Source organism: Symphalangus syndactylus, chromosome 14 (assembly GCF_028878055.3).
Source record: "Symphalangus syndactylus isolate Jambi chromosome 14, NHGRI_mSymSyn1-v2.1_pri, whole genome shotgun sequence".
NCBI classification, from domain to species: Eukaryota; Metazoa; Chordata; class Mammalia; order Primates; family Hylobatidae; genus Symphalangus; species Symphalangus syndactylus.
The window spans coordinates 111,849,189-111,872,030 of record NC_072436.2 but is presented as its reverse complement, the minus strand read 5'-3'; the positions used below and the strand labels follow the sequence as shown (position 1 = coordinate 111,872,030).

At 40.0% G+C, this 22,842-nt stretch overlaps 1 protein-coding gene across 20 annotated transcripts in view; it reads left to right on the top strand.

Annotated features, from left to right (window-relative positions):
* RBFOX1 (RNA binding fox-1 homolog 1) overlaps window positions 1-22,842 on the top strand; it is a 2,507,416-nt gene that overhangs the window by 1,834,348 nt on the left and 650,226 nt on the right. For all 20 annotated transcript variants that reach the window (XM_055240471.1, XM_055240470.1, XM_055240511.1 and 17 more), the window contains one exon: window positions 4,973-5,014. In XM_055240471.1, coding sequence (XP_055096446.1) covers window positions 4,973-5,014 — 42 coding nt within the window. The remainder of the gene's footprint in view (window positions 1-4,972; window positions 5,015-22,842) is intronic.

Here is a 22,842-nt window from a genome sequence, read left to right as displayed (position 1 = left end):
ATTAAACATATTTTAATGAACTCAAGAGTACAGTCACCTATTAACATTTACCCATATGTTTACCATTTCCATTTCCAGCTCTTCCTTTCTTGTTGTTTGAAGTTTCCTTCAGGTATCCTATTTCCTTTACCTGGAAAACTTCCTATAGTGATTATTTTAGAGCAGGTCTGTCTGCAGTAAATTTTCTTAGTTACTTTCATATTTCAGCTTCATTTCTAAAGGATATTTTCATTGGATGTAGTATTCTCAGTTGACAATTATTTTTTCAGTATTTAAATAACTGTGTGTTACTTTCTGCTGACCTCTCTGGATTTTTGTTTGTTTACTTTTTGTTTTAAATCCATAGTTCTTGGAATTGCTGGGCCCTTACAAGTATTGCATTGTTTGTCTCTGGCTGTTTTCAGTGTTTTAATTTTAGGCTTTACCAGTATGACTATGATACATGTGGTTGTGGATTTCATTGATTTTAACTCTTAGTTCCTTGAAATTGTGTTTATATCTTTTGTCAAATGTAGGAAGTTTTCAGCCATTATTTCTTAAAAAAATTTTTTTTCTGCAGTGAACTCTTTATCCTTATATTCTAGAATTTCAGTAACATGAAATGTTGTACGTTTTGATATTTGTTCCACAGGCCCTGCGTTTCTCTCTTTTTTTTTTTTTTTTTGTCTTCAATTTTTTTTCCTCTATGTTGTTTAGAATGGATACTTTTTATGTACTCAAGTTTACTTCTTTTTATTCTGTTGTCTTCATTGTGTGTTTGGACACCTTCAGTGAGATTTTATTGTTTTAATTAATTAATTAATTAATTTTTTTGAGACGACATCTCACTTTTGTCGCCCAGGCTGAGTGCAGTGGTGCAGTCTTTACTCACTGCAACCTCCGCCTCCCAGGTTCAAGCGATTCTCCTGCCTCACCCTTCTGAGTAGCTGGGAATAAAGGTGCCCACCACCACGCCCGGCTAATTTTTGTATTTTTAGTAGAGAAGGGGTTTCACCATGTTGACCAGGCTGCTCTCAAATTCCTGACCTCAGGTGATCCACCCTGCTTGGCTTCCCAAAATTTTGGGATTATAGGTGTGAGCCACCGTGCCCGGCCCAATATTTTATTTTTATTTTTTTAAAAAAATTTAGTTATTTTTATGGTTGTAAAATTTCCTTTTGTTTTTTTTTTGTTGTTGTTGTTCTTTTGTTTTTGTTTTTGAGATAGAGTCTTGCTCTGTCTCCCAGGCTAGAGTGCAGTGGTGCAATCTTGGCTCACTGCAACCTCCACCTCCCAGGTTCAAGCAGTTCTCCTGCTTCTGCCTCCCTCGTAGCTGGGACTACAGGCGCATGCCGCCAAACCCAGCTAATTTTTTGTATTTGTAGTAGAGACAGGGTTTCATCGTATTAGCCAGGGTGATCTCGATCTCCTGACCTCATGATCCACCCGCCTCAGCCTTCCAAAGTGCTGGGATTACAGGCGTGAGCCACTGCACCTGGCTCCTTTTGGTTCGTTATCTTTTGTTTCTTTGCTAACACTGTCAATTTTTTTTTTTCATTTATTTTCAGCGTGTTTTTTCTTACTGTTTGGAGCAGTTTTATACCAGCTGCTTTAAAGTTTTTATTTGATAATTCCAACATCTTTGCTATGTTGATGTTGGTGTCTGTGAATGTCTTTTCCCATGCAAATTTAGATTTTCCTGGTTCTTTGGTTGCTAAGTCATTTTGGTTTGTATGCTGGGTATATTGAATATTGTGTTGGGAGACTCTAGGTCTTGTTTAAAATCCCATGAAAGTTGTTGATATTTTTGTTTTAGTAAGCAATCAATCTTGTTGCATTCAGGCTGAAAGCTCTTGCTTTTCTTCTGTGGATTTGTTTGCAATATCACTTCTGTTGGATGTCTCCCATGTATATATCAAGTCTGGGACATGGGCAGTAGTCTATTCCTTAGTTCAATTCTCAAAGCTTATGGAAACATTTTAGGGTCAGATACAGACATGAGCACAGAGGTCAGTGTAGGAGTTTATAAAATTACTCTATGGGGGTGATTTTCCCAAATTATTTTCTCTCCAGGATCCTCAAAGTAATATTTGTTTTCTAGGGTTCCCCGTTTGTTGTCCTCCACCCAGAAAGGTGGAGATTTTTGTTTGTTTTTAATTTTTCTGTTCACCTGCTTCTCATCTGAGTCTGCATTTAGGGCCAAGTGTCAAGAGAAGGGAGGAAATGAAAGCAGTGGGAGGTGGGAGTTGTTTGCCCAACCTCTTGGGACCACAGTCATAGATGTTAAGTGTGTGCAGCCACCCCTGTTGCCACTGTTGTTTATACACAAACACTACCCTGAGATTGCCTGGAGACTGCAGCATAAGAGGACAGATAAACTCCTAAAAAAAAAAAGAATAATAATAATAAAAAAGAACAATGGGGATTTTCCCTTTTCTCTGAGCATTAAGATTCCTGTCTTGTTTCTCAAGACAAAACCAGAGTGCTTCTCCTGAGTCTCTATCTGCCTGGGTGTCTCATTTTCAGCTCTTGGCTACCTTGCACCCACACTAAGGGGTATTGGTGGTGGGAGGTGGTAATTCACCACTTACCTGGTGGTACTTTAAGTTTTGGTTGTTTTGTTCCCCCCTCTACTTGCTGCTGTTTAATTTTCAGAGATCTCAAATAGCTCCCCCATGCATTCTATACTGATTTCCTGGCTGGGTTCAGTGGGGGAAACAGGATGAAGTGTTTTCCTTCCATGTCGTCAAGAACGGAAACCTCACCACCCACTTCATTTATTTTATTGTGTTAAAATGAACATAAAATAAAATTTACCTTTTTTACCATTTTAAAGTATACATTTTACTGGCATTTAAGTAAATTCACAATGTTGTGAAAATATTATCCAGTTTGAGAACATCTTAATCACCCCAAATAGAAACCTCATACCCATTAAGCAGTCACTCCTCCTTTTCCATTAACCCAGTCCTCTGGCAACATTTAATTTGCTCTCTGTCTCAATGAATTTTCCCTACTTCATCTTTTAACAGTTCATGGAGCCACAATTTACTTAATATAAAGTCACCTATTTCAGGTGTATAATTCAATGTGGGCTTTTTTTTTGGATATTTATAGAATTGTACCAGTTTCTTTTTAATTTTTTGGAATATTTCTCCTAGTCTTTTCCTCTTTAGTTTCTTTTTTTTCCTTTACTTTTATCTTTTTTTTTTTCTTTTGAGATGGAGTTTCACTCTTGTTGCCCAGGCTGGAGTGTAATGGTGTGATCTGAGCTCACTGCAACCTCTGCCTCCCAGGTTCAAGTGATTCTCCTGCCTCAGCCACCCCAGTAGCTGGGATTACAGGCGCCCGCCACCATGCCCAGCTAATTTTTGTATTTTTGGTAGAGAACGGATTTCACCATATTGGCCAGGTTCATCTCGAATTCCTGACCTCAGGTGTTCCACCCGCCTCGGCCTCCCAAAGTGCTGGGATTACAGGCATGAGCAACCATGCCTGGCCTTCCTTCATTTTCTTTAGTGATCTGTTTCACTGTATTTTTAACACAAGATAGGAACCACAATATTGTATATTTCTGTGGTTTCTTTTCTTAACTAAATGGTGTCTTTTGAACATTTTTCATATCTCTATATTTAAAACTATGTTTCTAAATGGTACATGTTATGCCATACTATCAGTATACTATATTTTTTAATTTTTCCATTATCACACATTATGTTTGTAATTTCTTTTTTCATACATAATGCTGTTGTTAATTGACATGGAAATAAACATTTGTGTGCCTCTCTGCGTATTTTCTTAAGAGCTACTCTTAGTGGTAATATTTCTGGGTAAAAGGGCATAGAAAAGCACTGATTTATAGATTTGGGGCTCTGGTGCATCCTTAAGTAAAGATTCTTTTTTTTTTTGTTTTAGAGAAAGTCAAAACAAACTTTGTATACAAAATGCGTGAAATACACATCAAAAGTTGGTTCCTAAACCTTCATGTCCCTTAGTAAAAGTTTCAAAAACTTACAGTATATTGTCTGGTGCTGGAAGTCGGGAGTTGTTTCATTGGTTAAAAAAAAATACTGGAAAGATACAGAATAAAGGTGAATGAAGACCTAAATTTTATTTCAGCTTAACTATTTTAGTTGACAGTGGAGTCTAACAGCTCCTGATGACAGAATGACCATACATCTCAAAATTCCTTGTAAGTGTTCCTTTTTATCTGTGTCCTTAGCATAATCATGTAATACTACTCCACCCATTCCTCTTAACCCACCTATGTTTTCTTGTTTGGATAATAAATTATATGGCCACTCTAAAGAAGCATCCTTGGACATTAAGTAAAACATGTCAGTAGGGCAAAGATAATTAATGCATGGCATATGTATTGCTAATACCCACTTTCCTATTTGATGGCCGATACCAGAAACCTATCAGGGTTTCTTTCTCTGATTGAAGGATTGACCTCAGAATTCTCCCCAGCACAATACTATGGGGACTTAACTACTGTCTGATTAGAACTGGACCAGAAAATGTAACCCAGTTGCCAAGGCATGACAACTGACACTACTGGTCCTAAACATTGGAGAAGACTCTGTGTGTTTTCCACTGACTTATCACAACTATCTCGAGTGGGCCGTTATGGAGGAATTCTTGCACCTATGAGATAGGGCAAGTTGGGGTTTTCAGGAAAAAGGGTGGGGAGTTTCATGATGAGAGGGGAGGTGCTCTCATCCCAGGCAGATGCTGCCTCCCACACATTCTCCTGCACCTCTCTCCTCGTCCCCTTTCCAGTCTCTGACTTATCCTAGCTGTGCTTCTGAATCACACAATTGAACTCCAAGTGAAGCTTGAGCTATGTAAACCTAAAGAAAAATTAAGTACATAATTAATTAATTATGGGTTTTCTTTGAGCTGAGTAATTAAAAGTAACTTTCTGTTTTCTTTCATGTTTTTCTGATGCGGAGCCTTCTGACTTTTCCCCTTCATTTTCTTTTCTTTGTAGGTTTCAAGAAAACAGATGAATTGTGAAAGAGAGCAGCTAAGGGTAGGTGCACCTGCTTGTAAAATGCTTCCTGATTCTCATTTTTGTGTGATAAGCAAAAATTTCCTTGTCTCTCCCAAGACACGGGTTCTAAATAACAGGCTTCATCTTAAGACTGGTAGAGTTGAAAATATTTATCCCAGCTAATTTAGTATTGATTGAGCTGGTAAATACAGTATATCTTCTTTTGAAGTGCCATTATAGTAGATATGGATTTTTTGATTTAGATTCAGCAATATATACTTCTCTTCTGGAATTTGTTTGACATCATTGTACTCTTTTTATGTACAACGCGAGGTCTAAGTAATAACAAAGGTCAAAAGGATGGTTTGCTGCCTTCTTAATATGAATACCGTGCTGTTTGCTGAGTGTCTAAAATGCTCTTTGGCTGTTGACTGGGATGGGTGAGCAAGGAATATGTCAAGGGTGTTTTCTAGGAGAATTTGCGTTATCTATAGACCTCTTGGTTTTAGTGACATTTGTGTATATGGGAGAGGGAGACAAAATTTTAAACCTCATATTCTGTTTCCCCACTTAAAAATGAAACTGTCTTGGTGCTCAGGCATATCAGTGTAAGAAGTATTCCCTAGATGTGGAGGGAATGTTTGGTTATAAATGGAGCTTGGTGACATTGTTCTGCTTTCATTGTGTCTGAGTGGACATTTTCTTGGTATGGGGATGGCATTTTAAGAAACTATGGGATTTCTCCCCATTTGTTTTCTTTTAAATGAATTCATGTTTTCAGTGGACGAGATTTAAATTATGATTGGTCTATTTTTCATGTCACTAATGGAAGTTGGCAGTTTTTACTGGACAATGTGCCTTATAGCCATGTTTTCAAATTGTTATAAAAATTAGAGAAATATGCTGCTTTTAAAACCACAACAGTGGGATTTGGCGTTAGGAAACCGCTGTGCCCAAAGGTGTCTAATAAATAAGAAATAATGTATTAAACAGGGCTAATGCCTTCATACAGTGCCCTGTAACTTTTCAGAGCATTTATCTAATGATAGTCTCATGATGGCAATAATTTGTAGAGTTGCTTCCATTTCACAGTTGCTGTTGGCATCAGGTTTGTCAAGTAGTTGGGTAAAATAAACAACAGAATCCAGGTGCATGAAACTGAGAAAGTGAGACAAGGTTTTCTGTTTCTTTTATGCATATTTGTTTAATGCACTATCTCAGTGTGGCCCCTCTCTACCCACTTTCTTCCAAGTACCTGTGCCAACATTCATTGTGACCTTTTCCTTCATGGAACAGACTTCAAGATTTTTAAGCTTTTCTGAACTCTCTTACTGCTTTTTTCCTGCAGTCTGAATTACTGGTTCATCCTGTTAAATAATGTATTACAACTTCAGATTTCTCTTGCTGTTTGGATGGGGACGATGGCCAGAACTAGGTCAGAGCTAGATAAAGAGAAATACGTGCCTTTGTCTCCAGGAGTCCCTGATAAATTCCTGAGAATTAAGATAATCTTGAAATCTCTACTGCAGATGACACTTGCCTGGCAAGTTAAGGACACAGTAGGTAATGAAGGGCTTGTTTGCATTTTGAGGGATTATTTCTCATTGATGAGTCCATTGTGGACAGGGGCGTGGTTTAGGTTCAAGAATGGAGTCTTCCCCTCTCTGTTACATAAGTGCAGGGAGTGGCTTGATATTAACATAATGGTTCATTTAGTTTAGTCCTGACTGTGGCTCCAATAGTCCCATCTCTAACATCACAAACCAGTGCTTTGTTTGTTGTTACTTTTGTGGTCACTGTTTTTGCTTTTTAAATGAATTTATGTTTTGAATAGATAGATGGCACATTTGATTGGATGGAGCACACATATGTAGGGTTCAAAATTTGAATAGTACCAAAGAGAGTGCAGTAGAGTTTTCCCTTCCCACGTGACTCAGGAGTCCAGTTCCCTCTGGGAGACCCCCAGTGTGATTAAGTACTGGTAGGTATCTCATCTGTAGATATTTTCTTCTGCCCTCTTCATTTTTGTTCTCTGTCTTTCCATCTCTTTCTTCCTCCTTTCCTCCCTCCCTCTTTTCCTTTCACACCTGTGTCTGTAAGAGCCCTTCCACCACCTCAAAAGAAAACTTCCCTTATTAAGGTGATATTTTTGAGGGGAGGGGGGGCTTTTTTTTTTTTTTTTTAGACAGAGTCTCTTTCTTTCCCCAGGCTGGAGTGCAGTGGCGGAATCTCAGCTCACCGCAACCTCTGACTCCCTGGTTTAAGCAATTCTCATGCCTCAGCCTCCAGAGTAGCAGGGATTACAGGCATGCGCCACCACGCCCAGCTAATTTTTTTTGTATTTTTAGCAGAGATGGGGTTTCACCATCTTCCCCAGGATGGTCTGGATCTCCTGACCTCATGATCCGCCAGCCGCGGCCTCCCAAAGTGTTGGGATTACAGGCGTGAGTCACTGCGCCAAGCCTGGGTGGGGGTGGGGGGGCATTTTTTAAGGGAAAGAAATTTAGAACTGAAAGGTATATACCTGTCCATCTCAATGAAATGCATTTTACTTAATCTCATTTTGCTTTCTTAGAAAGAGAGTGGAAGAAAAATAGAAATCTATTTAGTTACCACATCGTTGAAGGGTAACTGTCTGCAAAGCCACAATTAAAATGTGTCCTAAGTGCAGCAATCAAAATGCATTTCCAGGTTTGCTATCCAGGACGACTGGACTGTGGCCGTGTTATCATGTCGAGGGTCCTTCATTAGTGCATTCTGTTGTCAGAATTCAGGGATATAAGTGGAGAGTTGTAAAATTTATTCCTTTTCCTTGGCCTCCTGGAAATAGCAGATGATTTAGGAAGATAAAAATGTGCTTTCTGTTTTGTGCCCATCGAGGCTGTGTAGGAATTGGCGTATCCAATACCTGGTCTTAGGATCTCCTTTCTTTTTCTCACGAGGCCTAAATTAATTTTTCCAAAACAGACTCTGTGAAGTGCTTAATATCTTGATGATATTAAGAAGTCTTTAAAATGATCATATGATTAATTTTAGGAAATACCATGTTAAAAAAAAGCTAAGCTGTTTTTATTTTTTAACTGCAGGTCTTCTCATAGTCTTTAATAGGCAAAGGTGAAATACAAAGAGTTGGATATAATATACAACTTTTTTCTAACTCAGCTGACTATGAAACATTTTTGTTTGTAGAACATACTCTTGAAATCATATGTGTTATCAGTTAAGATGCTATTATCTATGAGTTATAGAAAAGCTAAGAGTTATTTACAAAAATAAATAACTCTCCGCCTCCCAGTTCCAGGGTTGATTCAGAGGCTTTTTGGTATCAGGGCACTGGTTTGGAATCCCTGTGCTTCCGTTGGCCTTCCTTTCCTTCTTCCAAGATGGCTGCCATCTAACCCACATCACGTTCTCACAGGGCAGCACTCTCATCAGAAGGAAGGAGGAGTTTCTCCTTCACAGCTCTTGCATTTTACTGGAGGAAAATAATTCCCAGAATTCGTCACTGCAGCCATTTTCTTAGATCTCATTGGCCAATCTCTACATCAATCACTGGCAAGGTGAACTGGAATCTCAGCGATTGGCTACAGCAGTTACGATTCATTTCCAGCATCAGGCACATTGTCACCTGCACAAAAACAGGATTTACTTAAACTGGAGGAAGGAGAAAATGTGCTCCAGTGTAGTTACCCAATGGAGTCTGCCACAAAAGGAATCCACAGGGTTCCGCTCTGATTGTCAGGGTGCTGGTTTCCTGTCATTACTTTTCATTCCTCTCTTTCATCCTACATGTATGGGCTCAGCAACTTTGTGGATTCTGGTTTGTGGAATTTGACACAGATGCTTTCTCTGCCAGACTTGAATCTCGCAGGTCACATCTTGCATCCTCACCTGTATCCTAACTTTTCTACCCATCTTGGCATTGTCTTTGTATTTTGCCTTGTGTAATTTGACTGCACTGGATATAGCCTTTACTCATATCACATCAGCATTAGGTGTGGGCAGCAGGCATGGGGCATCGTGCGTTAGTAACCAGCTCAGCACGGAGATGCTGTCCATGAGCTTCCTGGCTCCTACCTTTCCAAAAGAAGGGCATCAGCCAGTTACTCCCAATAGTAGGGTCACTCTTCTTAGAGAACTATTGGGATTACTCACATTGCTCGGTTGTTACGCACACTACGCAACACGGAAACTTGTTCATTCCTCCATCCCAAGGTTTGTTAATCTAGAGTAGACTGAGTCTTCTTCTGAGCTTGCAATTCACATTATTGGCTGGATTCTTCTGGGGAGATGGTCACAGGAGCTCCCTATGGAATCTGTGCATTAACCACTCCTGATCCTATAGGCTGTATTTACCAGCTTGTTCTAGCATCACCACAGGTCATGGTGATAGTTGTGCAGTGACCATATCCAATTATCAGCATTTATCTCTCCAGCATCTGCACCAACAGATGGTCAAATAAACAACTAAGAGAGAAATAAAATGATCCTGGGAGCCTGTTGTTTCCCTGAACAGTGTACCAGTTGAGGGAGATTGTATGTTCATAGGGTGGGAGATTCCAAAGCCCACCTTTCTGAGCACTCATAAAATATATGATTACAAATGGATCTTTGTGCTTGAGTAGTAGATGTTGGTTTGGGGGCTGATTAACGAGCTTAGTTAGAAAACTACTAGGTAGCCAAATGCATGACTGCCAGATTCTGTTCCGTGGATTCAAATACTGATCAGCAATATGGCAATGTGACTCTATAGTCAGCATACTAGGAAGGGTGGTTAGGGCTGGTGAAGCACTGGTTATGGACTTAGGTTCAGATCCCACTTCTAAACGCTCCTTAGTGTCTCAAAGCTTGACTTTACGTATACGTAAAATAACAATAGCTTTCTCATAGGATTGGTGACCGGATAAAACAACTTAGTTAAAGCACTGAAAAAAAAAATGCAGGCCTCATAGTCAACAAGGTGAGCTACTGTTAGTATTATTCCCAATAATTATTTCACTTCTCTTCCTCCTAGAAATACCAGACATGAGAATACAGAGAACACATATGTACTGCCAGCAAACTCCCCACAAGGAAAGACAACAGAAAGGGCAGGCTTTGTAGTTGATTGCACGGCGAAGTATTTAGGAGATAACTCCCTCTCAGTTAAGATTGTTTGGAATGCAAACAATAGAGACAGATTAGAGCTATCTTAAGCAGAAAAGGCATGCAACTGGGCCTCCCAGGAATCAGAGCTTAGAATGGGAAAGCTGTCTGAACTCACGTATCTCTTGCTCATCTCCTGTCTTTGTTTCTCTTTATGGGTCCACTCTGGATTTTTCTTTTGATAAAGACTCCCTCTACCTTTATGCACATATCACACCTTCTAGCCCCTAAGATGTATGTTGCATCGCTTTCCACCGGTATACGGACTAACCATCAGTGCATCCTGGTTACAAATTCCTGGAAAAGGAGCCTGATTGGCTTAGTCTGGATCAGTTGTTCACTCTGGGCCAGTTGGATCTGTCCAGGGAAGTGTTATGAAGAAACGTAGTTGCCCAGGGCCAACTCTTGAGGGAAGACTTCATTATTAGGGAAAAGGAGTCATTGGTAGCTGAGTAAATAAAACCATAGATGCCGGGTGCAGCAGCTCACGCCTGTCATCCCTGAACTTTGGGAGGCCGAGGTGGGTGGATCACCTGAGGTCAGGAGTTCGAGACTAGCCTAGCCAACATGGTGAAACCCCGTCTCTACTAAAAATACAAAAATTAGCCGGGCATGGTGGCGGCTGCCTGTAGTCCCAGCTACTCCGGAGGCTGAGGCAGGAGAATTGCTTGACCCCGGGAGGTGGAGGTTGCAGTGAGCAGAGATCATGCCATTGTACTCCAGTCTGGGCGACATAGGGAGACTGTGAAAAAAAAAAACCACCAAAGATATAGATATCTGCTATGCTTTCAAAACATGGATATCAGAGCTGAACAAAGGATCCTGGAAAATACATGTGCTACCACCAACTGCTAGCTCTGTATTTCCCAAAATATAGGACACCTACCCCACGTCTTACTCACAGCTTTCAGGCGAACACCAAGTCATTAAGAAAGGGGGAGTCACTTAGAAAATTACTCCCCTTTCCATTATCTCTCAGTGGTTTTTATGTCAATGAGAAATGCTCAGTTTAAACTAAAGTATCTTTCACAGGGCTCTAACACTTTCTAAGCTTTCTTTTTCAAGGGAAAGGGAGTGTGCCTCAGGCTGAAAGCCTACAGCCCCAGAGCATCTCTTTGCACTTTGAAAACATTGTTTGCAAAATATAGTAGTTAAGAATCAGGGGCCTGCAGCTAGGCCTACTGAGATAAAATCTAGACTTTGCAATTTAGCACTCTGTAGCCTTGTACATGTTACTTAAATCGTCTCTACCTCAAATTCCTTAGCTGTATAGTGGAGATAATCATTGCACAAATTTCATAAGTTTTTTTTTGTGTGTGTGCATGCGCATGTGTCTTTGTGTCTGTATTTTTGCATGCAAAAAAGATTAAAATAATTAATGCATATGAGGTTGTTAGAAAAGTGTCTGGAATAGAAAAGGTCCTTAATTATTGTTGGATATTAATGGATTTTTTTCATTAACTTTTATGTGTGACTGTTGATATTGGTTTTCCATTTACAGCGGCAATACAAAGTTTCCTTGGCACACATCGTATTTTATGTTCCATTTGTTGTTCCACTTATTTAAGTTAAAAATGGGTTGCTTTAAAGATAAATATTAATTTCATAATGTTACAGATTGCCCACAGTTATGACAAAGATTGTGATACTGGAATGCAAATGAATGAGTTTTTTTAGACATACTCAAATCATGGTACCTGCCTTGTGAAAGAGGTTGTAGAGCAGATCTGCATTATCAATATTTAATTTGTCAGTTAGAAGCGAGTTTCTCATTTCTGCTAGATATAAGTGTGATGTGGATTGCATAATGAAAATTGCTAATGATCATCTTGGCTTAAACCCATCGCCTTCATCTGGACATCAGATAATGAAACTTCCCAACTGCCTTGGAATTGAGCTATCAGAATCAGAGATACCTTCCCCCGCTCTGTCTCACCCCTCCCCGCTTTTTAAAGCCCAACTTTTCATTCCTTAGTGGTTCTTATGCTAGCATGGGAGAAAATGTAAGCCCCCCTTCTCCCCACTCCTTGGTGAGACCTCACAAGATCCATGTGTTCTTCCTGCCTATAATTTTAGGATGGTTCATTGTAGAAATGTCTGCTTCCATTCAGTCATTTATTCAAGAAATATTTTTTGAGCACGAACCATACGCCAATCACTTTGCTAGGCAGTAGAGGTATAATAATATACTGAAACTTGCACCATTCTTATTTTCTTATACCTCACAGCCTAGTGAAAAAGACACACATTTGTCAAATAATCATTGACAAACACTGGCAAAAAAAAGTCCAGTGTGAAACTGATGAATATGAGAAAGAAGAGATGCTGTGTAAAAGGGTATGAATAGAAGAAGCTTACCTGATTGACCTTCACTTATCAAACATACCAGATTAATACATACTGTCCCATCTCTTTATAAAACATATTGGCAGATGTGCACAGCATCCTATGTAGTGACTGTTTGGTACAAGTTTACCTTTCTCTTCACCCGTTGCAGTATCTGCTTGCCAAGAGTCAGTTGTATTTGTTCCCAGGGCTGCTTCTGCCAGCTGCACTTTTCATTGTAATTACATTATTTAGTGGAACATTATGTAAACTGATGAAAAATGAGTGCAGTAAGAAAGAGTTGTTTCTATGAAAACTAAATGCTTTGGAAACACTGTGTGAAAACAAGATTCAAAAATTATTTTGATTAGCTGTGGGTGAGAGGGCTGTAAAATATTAGTGGAAAAAAGCCCTCAGAAATCTGGAGAGATTCTGCAGTCAGATTCTTTTCAATGTGTCTTGACATTCTCATTCCGCTTTAGTCAAACCCAGAATTGATACCATAGACCAGAAGTTAACAAACTTTTTCTGAAAAAAGCCGGATTGTGACTATTTTAGTATCTGAAGGCCATAGGGTCTCCATTGCCCCCATTCAACACGGCCATAATAGCACAAAAGCAGCCGTAGATAAAATGAATGACTGAGGCTATGTCTCAATAAAACTTTATTTACAAGAACAAGCAGTGGGCCATAGTTAGCCAGCCCCTGCTGGTGACTGAAATGTTAGTGAGGTGTATGTGGGAAGGATATTGAGGGATTTTTATCAACAGAGAAATCATTCAAAGAAAAGGCCTTAGACTCACATCAAAGATCAACAAACGCATGCATGTTCATATATTTTACATTAAAACAAAAGATTGAGGTTATTTCTTTATCACTTTAAAAGTGATTCCTTCCTTTAAAGGCTTCCATTTAAGGACCTTCTCCCATTCTCAAATGAAATGGCTTCTAAAGAATAGAATAGCTACAAGTAGGGCTGGAAACGCAAAATAAAATTATGCTTATTTTTATGTTCCAACCCTAATGACTCAGAACCCCATCTGTCTATAATGGAAGAACAAATTTATCCTTTTTTATTGGATCCCCCAGCAAGTAATTTCTGGGACTCCTCAGGGAGGGTGACATTTCCACATATACATCCTGGTGCTTGTCCTAGGCAAACTGTTGTTCAGCTCTTCCAAAATTCTCCCCTTTCTTAACAAAAGTCTGGTAACTTCCTTCTCTGGATTGTTCTGTACTCAGAAGCATCCCTCTGTAGGCATGAATACCATTCTTTGCATTAACTTTCCAAATGATCAGCTAAAGCCAGACTTCAGTGATTAGCTCAGGAGTTAGCAGAAATCCCAGGTAGGTGATGACTTGCACAGAGGACCCTCAGGGTTCAGGCCTGAGATCTTCATGGTTGATGAGATTTCATGAATGTTCTCGTGTGTGTGTGTGCACGCGCGTGCACACACACGTGCGCATGCACACAAGGAAAAATCTGGCGGAAGTTTGCTTGCTTTAATCTTACATAACGAATGGTCCCACCTTTGTGATTTTCTCCAAGCAAGGAGAGTTTGCCCCAAAGTAATTAGTTCTCTACTTCTAGAAGCTGCCGGAACTCAGGCAAATAATCCCTAGGGGCCGCTCCTGTACTAAAATAAGAAATTCATAAATACATTTAAAATGTTTTTAAAATGTCGTCTTCACAAGACCTATTCCATACAGAGCTTGTATGTTCTCCAGTCTTTGCAAGAACATTCACTGATGAACACAAGGAAATCAACTTCTTGATTGATTCTGATCAAGAAATCAGCCAACTAGTTACAGATTTTAATTTCTCCAACTTCATTGTGAAATATGATTAAATAAAGAAGTGTACAGGTATCCAATTTTCTTCATTTTTGATGCTGAGTCTTATAATTCACATATATGTTAATTAATTATCTGAGTCTCCCCAGGCATTTAAACACTTAATTTGGAGAAGACTCAAAAAAAAGTTAACACATTGAGGATATTTGGCCTAATATTCATTCTCACTTTCCCTTGCTTTGATTTAGCCTATTATCCCCAGTCATCATGCCCCTTTCCAGGGAAAATCTATTACCATTTCTTGCTTTATCGTTAAATCTGTATCAAACAGCTCCAAGCAAATTGCTAATAATGCTGACATTTTAATTTGTCATAGCTACTCTTCATTTCTATGACTGATGCCTCAGCAAGGACTTGTCTTCCTGCTCTGTTCCTTTGAGGTCTAAATACCGTTTCAGGAGAAAAAAAAAATACTTGATAGGCAAGGGAAACAGGGCAGGAAGCAAATTAATAGGCCATCTCTAGTTCCCTCCAGTTGGGGGTGGGAAGAGGCAAGTTTCAGTGCGAATGAGTAAGGAGCGAGAAACTCTCCCTTCCTGATGATGCAGAGAAACCTCAGATGGTCCTAAGAAAAATGGCAATGAGGCCGGGCGCAGTGGCTCATGCCTGTAATCCCAGCACTTTGGGAGGCCAAGGCGGGCACATCACGAGATCAGGAGATGGAGACTATCCTGGCTAACATGGTGCAACTGCGTCTCTACTAAAAATACAAAAAAATTAGCCGGGCGTGGTGGCGGGCACTTGTAGTCCCAGCTACTTGGGAGGCTGAGGCAGGAGAATGCTGTGAACCCGGGAGGTGGAGGTTGCTGTGAGCTGAGATTGTGCCACTGCACTCCAGCCTGGGCAACAGAGCGATACTCCAACTCAAAAAAAAAAAAAAAAAAAAAGAAAAGAAAAGAAAAAAGGAAAAATGGTAATGAGATAGCAAAGTCTTGTGTCCTCCTTCATGGCCATAGGTAAACCTTATTTAGTCTGTGCTTGTATGTGGATGAATTATGGGGTACAGCAAGCATGTGCTTCCTTGTTGTCTGCAGCCAACAGACATTTCTGCCTATGGTAGCTAGTACTTTGTTATTCTATTTGGGTTAAATTTCCTCTTTCACGTGTACAGTCTTGGAGTGATGATAAATCAAGACACCCGTCCCTAGCCATCAGATGTAGATATGGCCAAGGCAGGACAGTTGAGTTATTTATCCTGAGACTCTGAGTATTGAGTAGAGTAATGCTAAATATGGTGAAGAAAAGAAGCGTGATTGAAAACGTGGAGTGGATTCATTTTGGTAGTGATATCCTGGTGAAATTGAGTGAAGAGACAGTTCCCAGGGCTAGACCTCAGATTCACCCTGATTCCTGCCTTTGTGTTTAAGGCTGGTTATCCATCTATCCATCCCTTAAGCTACCTCATCTCATTCAAATGATCGCTTTTTTTTTTTTTTTTTTTTTTTGCTGAAGTTAGACAATTCCTTTTTTCCTGTGATCAAAGAATCCCTACTGATACACTGGGGAAATGTGCTAAACTTGGAGAACTGCAGAGCCAAGAGTTTGGTTAAAGGTTTGCTAAAAGCCAACTCTTCATCATACCCTGCAATGCTTCCCTGATGCCTCTGTGGATTGGCGCTGACTTTATGTATTGGCAGCTAAGAGAAAGGAGCTATTGGTTTAGGGCACACGCAGGGCTAGATGCTTACCTGAATTTGTACATCTTTTTAGGTCAATTCTCAGTCATCAAGAGCAGGGAGGCACAGGAAGAGAGGTCTGTGCTTCAGGGTCTTTGGAACCCTTTCCTTCTCTGTAGGAGTAAGATATTCCCCCCAACCACAGGGGACCACCCAGGTGCCCACAGATAAAGGGTCTGTATCAGTATCAAACAGATATCAGTATCAGAAGAACTTGTGATGTTACGGGATCATCACATGTCTCTCTGCCAACTTATTCCTTCTCAGAGTACCCTCCAAAGGCCACTGAGAATGTTTATAACAAGTGCCATTTCCTCAGCTCTACCCCAGACCTACTGGATCAGATTCTGGAGATGGACCTGAGGGACTATTTTTAACCCACTTCTCAAGTGGGAATGAGAGTTGAGAATAGTGCTTTTCAAATTTAGCTGGTAAAATGTTTTGATGTCTCAGCCTCAACCTAGGAATGCTATTGGCTCTTCATATCTATAGGTTTCATATTTGCAGATTCAACCAACTGTGGGTCAGATATATTTGGGGGAAGAAAAAATCCCAACACACACCTGTATCTGTACTGAACATGTGCAGACTTTTCGTCATCGTTCCCTAAACATTCTGGATAATAACTGTTTACATAGCATTCACATTGCATTAGGTATTCAAGTAATGTAGAGATGTTTTAAAGTATGTGGGTGGATGTGCACAGGTTATATGCAAATATCACTCCATTTTATATCAGTGACCTCATTTTATATCAACATCCATGGACTTTGGTATTCACTGGAAGTCTGGACACCAAGGTCCATAGATATGGAGGAACAACTGTACTAAATTATCATGTTATATGGGCTGAGTTGTGTCTTCACAAAAGTCATACATTGAAGTTCTAGCCTCTAGTAACTCAGAATGTGACTGTATTTGAAGCTAAGGTCTTTAAAAAGGTAAGTAAGATAAAATGAAAAACAAGAAATGGGGAAAGGATTCCCTATTTAATAAATGGTGCTGGGAAAACTGGCTAGCCATATGTAGAAAGCTGCAACTGGATCCCTTCCTTACACCTTATACAAAAATTAATTCAAGATGGATTAAAGACTTATATGTTAGACCTAAAACCATTAAAATCCTACAAGAAAACCTAGGCAATACCATTCAGGTCATAGGCGTGGGCAAGGACTTCATGTCTAAAACACCAAAAGCAATGGCAACAAAAGCCAAAATCGACAAATGGGATCTCATTAAACTAAAGAGCTTCTGCACAGCAAAAGAAACTATCATCAGAGTGAACAGGCAACCTACACAATGGGAGAAAATTTTTGCAACCTACTCATCTGACAAAGGGCTAATATCCAGAATCTACAATGAACTCAAACAAATTTACAAGAAAAAAACAAACAACCCCATCAAAAAGTGGGCAGAGGACATGAACAGACACTTCTCAAAAGAAGACATTTATGCAGCCAAAAAACACATGAAGAAATGCTCCTCATCACTGGCCATCAGAGAAATGCAAATCAAAACCACAGTGAGATACCATCTCACACCAGTTAGAATGGCCATCATTAAAAAATCAGGAAACAACAGGTGCTGGAGAGGATGTGGAGAAATAGGAACACTTTTACACTGTTGGTGGGACTGTAAACTAGTTCAACCATTGTGGAAGTCAGTGTGGCGATTCCTCAGGGATCTCGAACTAGAAATACCATTTGACCCAGCCATCCCATTACTGGGTATATACCCAAAGGACTATAAATGATGCTGCTATAAAGACACATGCACACGTATGTTTATTGCGGCACTATTCACAATAGCAAAGAGTTGGAACCAACCCAAATGTCCAACAACGATAGACTGGATTAAGAAAATGTGGCACATATACACCATGGAATACTATGCAGCCATAAAAAATGATGAGTTCGTGTCCTTTGTAGGGACATGGATGAAACTGGAAAACATCATTCTCAGTAAACTATCGCAAGGACAAAAAACCAAACACCGCATGTTCTCACTCATAGGTGGGAATTGAATAATGAGAACTCATGGACACAGGAAGGGGAACATCACACTCCGGGGACTGTTGTGGGGTGGGGGGAGGGGGGAGGGACAGCATTAGGAGATACACCTAATGCTAAATGACGAGTTAATGGGTGCAGGAAATCAACATGGCACATGGATACATATGTAACAAAACTGCACATTGTGCACATGTACCCTAAAACCCTAAAGTATAATAAAAAAAAAAAAAAAAAAAAAAAGAAAAAAAAAAAAAAAAAGATAAAATGAGTCCATAAGGATGGGCCCTAATCCAGTATGACTGGTGTTCTTTTTTTTTTTTTTTCAAGATGGAGTCTGGCTATGTGGCCTAGGCTGGAGTACAGTGGCATGATCTCTGCTCACTGCAACCTCCGACTCCCAGGTTCAAGTGATTGTCCTGCCTCAGCCTCCTGAGTAGCTGGGACTACAGGCACCTGCCACCATACCCAGCTAATTTTTGTATTTTTAGTAGAAATGGGATTTCCCCATGTTGCCCAGGCTGGTCTTGAACTCCTGACCTCAGGTGATCTGCCTTCCTCAGCCTCCCAAAGTGTTGGGATTACAGGCGTGAGCCACCATGTCTGGTTGGGTGGTGTCCTTTAAGAAGAGGAGATTAGGACATAGACATGCACAAAGGGCAAACTACATGACCCAAAGGGAGATGATCACCTACCAGTCAAAGGAGGATGGTCTGAGAAGAAACCAACCCTCCTGACACCTGAGTCTCAGACTTCTGGCCTCCAGCACTGTGGGAAAATAAATTTCTGTTGTTTGACTTCCCTGGTCCATAGTACTTTTTTACGGCAGCCTAGCAAATGCACATCTAAGCCTTGTGATGATCTAATACATTGCTACTGAAATCAAAAGCAAATGAACAACCAACTAACCAACAAAAAGTCCCCCAAACTTGATAGTTCATCCTGATGTGTATTGGTACCTCTAATTTAATTACGTATTCTAAATCCTATTGCCCTCTTGAAATGCAATTTTAAACCAGCTATGGTATGATAGTCCCTGTGTATGTGCATTTCCTTGTTTACTTAAAAAATAGTAGACTCCCTTGGGGGATAGAGATGATATCCTTGGCTCCCCGTGTGTCACCACCGCATACAACAAATCAGATAGATGCAGCAATCCTCTATTGTTTGATATGGATGGAGAAAGGAACACATGAGTGTGTGAGTCACAGTGTGTTACTTGGTTTCATCTCTGGAGTTTACAGCCTCCTGTGAGACCAATTCTGTATAGAGACTCATTTGTAACCTTACCTAAATGGGCAAGCAACTGGTGTTTGGAAGAATACATTCTAATATTTCATGGTTTAGTGCCCCTAGCTTACTTGGAAATTTTGCTTCTATCTAGCTTTCTTGTACCAAAGGTAGAAGGTGCCTGTGTGGTCCTTTTACAGATAATCTGATGGAGCCGGGCAATCTACTTTCTTCAGGTGCAGGTCTCGCCTTGAATGCCACCTTTCCCCTGATACACTCCACCTGCCCACTAGTGTTCAGCATCATCTCCAAGCACCCTGCCTCGTTCCTCTGTCCACATGCTTTGTGATTTTGCATGGGTTTCCTGAACCTTCTTCTGCAGCAAAGCTGCCATCTATCTAAGACACTGACCCTTTTTTAAACCATTTTTCTAAAATTGACAAATTAAAATGGTATATTCTTATTGTATACAGCATGATGTTTTAATATGTGTACATGTGAAATGGCTAAGTTGAACTAATTAGCATTGCATGACCTCACATACTTATTTTTTAGGGTAAGAATACTTAAAATTTACACTCTCAGCAGTTTTGGGGAATATAATACGCTGTGATTATTTATTGCTGCCATGTTGCACAGTAGATCTGATGAACTAATTTCTCCTGTCTAATTGAAAGTTTGTATTATTTGACCAATATCTCCCAAATCCTCCAGCCTCCCAGCCTCTGGTAATCACTATATTCTACTCTTGCTTTTATGAGTTTAATTTTTTAGAAGCTACATATAAGTGAGTTCATGGGGTACATGTCTTTCTGTGTAAGGCCCTGACCCTTGGGTTTTTTTCCCCCACAGTAACCTGTGTAAAACCCTATACCAGAGAACAACAAATAAATAACAAAAAAACTATTATTGACCAATTGAAATGGTTTAATTCACTGCAAGGGGGGAAAAAAGTTTTGCAAACATCTAAGTCACTTCAGAGTGTTTGATAGTAATTTGCATGAGAACCTTAAAGCCTATAGTCATTGGGCACAAACAAATGCTAAGCATTGCACATATTAGTCCATACAGTCTCTTTAATTCACACTTAGAGAAAAAGGGAGGTTAAGAGTTACAACCATAGCTAATTGTGGAGCTGGGAATTGAACCCAGGTCTATATTCACTTGTTTTGACAAACATGGTACTCTACCTCGATGTCTATTGAGATTGCCTTAGCTCAAGGAAAGAATGCATCTGCTTTTTAGAAAGGAGCTCAAATGATCAGTCCTGCTGTGAGGCTAAGATATGAGAAGGGTATGGTGTTTTTTTTTTTTATTACTTTGGACTTTGGGGTTAGACCTAGCATTGAGGCCCACACTTTGTAGGATGCAACTATGACAGCTGGAAAATGCCTCCCCTGGTTAGTTAGATATTTAAATAGCTACCAAATGAGCTGAGTATTTTATGTGCAAAGTTTTAGGTGCTACCGGTTAAATTCTTTAATGTCTACCTTCTTGACCCTGACTCATAAAGCGGGGGGTGTTTTTCTTAAAAGTGTAGACATTTTTCCAGAACTGTAGCAGCAATTATAGAAATCTATGTGTTCTAATTTAAGGTCCTTCCACAGTCAGGACTGCAGTCACTGAGTGGATTGGTGGTTGAAATCATTTCTTCTTTGTATGCCAGAGTTTTCCAAGGAGGAAAGGAAAGAAAACACAAAGGTTTGTTTCAACAAGAGGAGCATTTGATGGCAACTCTGTCTTCCCAGCCAGTGAGTGGCAGAATCCTTCTATTTCTAGCCATTTACTTATTTTGAACGCAGACCATTTATTTTCTAAAAACAGATTACTCATGTGGTAGTTTATATACCAAACTGTAGAATTTTTCATTCCAAAGGCACATGGAAATGCCTCTTTATGCCCCTAACAAACAGTAGGAGATTATGCACACAGAGCATCTATTGTAAGTAAATAATAATAAGCTAAAGGGACACACACAGAATCTATACCAGGCATATCTGAGGGGGAACTCAATATGCCCACCCCAGCCTTCCATGCTTATGACATGGGCCCCGAGAACTGATCAGGTGATTGTTTCACCAAACCCAGAAGGTGATCTTGAAAACTTAATTTAAGCAGAGTTCTTCCAGGCAGCTGAAATGACTAGTTCAGAGTTGGTACTCATGTTGAAATCTGTATTAGTTTTTTATTGTGGCCCTAACAAATTACCACAAAAAAATAGTGGTTTATAGAACCCAGATTTACTATTCTGCAGTTTTTTAGGTCAGAATTTCAACACAAATCTCACTGAAGTAAAACTGAAATGTCACCCAGGCTGCATTTCTTTTGGAGGCTCTAGGAGAGAATCGTTTTTTTTTTTTCCTCATTCTGATTGGGGGCACAGGCCAGTTCCCTGTAGTTGTAGACCTGAGGTCCCTGTTTTCTTACTGGCTGTGAGCTGAGGGTCATTCCTAGTGTCTAGAGGGTGCCATTTTTTTTTTTAAATAGAATTCATGGCTCCTTCCTTCATGTTTAAAGCCAGCCATGGTTTATTGAATCGCTCTCATGGTTTGACTCTCTCGTGACTCTTCTGCTGTTGTATCTGTCGGACTGGTTTCTCTCCTGCTTTTAAGGTTCATGTGATTACGCTGGGTCCACCCAGATCATCCAGGATAATCTCCCTATTTTAAGATCCATAATTATAATTCCATTGGCAAAATCCTGTTTGCCATGTAACATAGCACACATAGAGCTAACATCAGCCAGCCAAGGTCTTCGGGTCCAAAATCATGCCACACTATTTGTGTAATATCCCCACTCTAAGTAGACTGATTCTCCATGTGTATTCAAACACTGCAGACATTTGATTTGTGTTCTGGGATGGTCCACCTCCATTTTCATATAAAATATCAAAAGTCAGAGACCAGAGCATTCAGAACTACCATCCAAGGTAGCCCAGGGTGGCCATTGGCCCAGGACTCACCTCTACCTGCCTTTTGAACTTCTTCTTTCACAGTCCCTACTGGCATTCATTGCTTCACCATTTGAGTCCAGCTGTTACAAAAGAAGCATTGTTAGAATGTCTACCATAATAGCACTGACTCTTTGATACTATTGTTGTTATTATTATTTATTATTATTATTTTGAGACAGAGTTTCACTCTTGTTTCCCAGCAGGCTGGAGTGCAATGGTGCAATCTCAGCTCACTGCAACCTCTGCCCTGCTGGGTTCAAGAGATTCTCCTGTCTCAGCCTCCCACGTAGCTGGGATTACAGGTCCCCGCCACCACACCCGGATAATTTTTTGTATTTTTAGCAGAGATGGAGTTTCACCATGTTGGCCAGGCTGGTCTCGAACTTCAGACCTCAGGTAGTCCACCCGCCACGGCCTCACAATGTGCTGGGATTACAGGCGTGAGCCACCATGCCCGGCCTGATACTGTTTTATTGCCTGCTAGTTCTGTTGATTTCTACTCACAAAGGGTGTCAAGGTAATGAGAAAGTAGAAATGTAAAAATTATTAAAACAAGAAACATTTATATGTGTCACGTAAGTGCTAAGTAAAACACGTGAATGAATGAGTGAATGGCTGTTTGTAAAGACTCTGGGAGATGCCTGTAGCAGATGGCATCAGATCACTGACATTTTA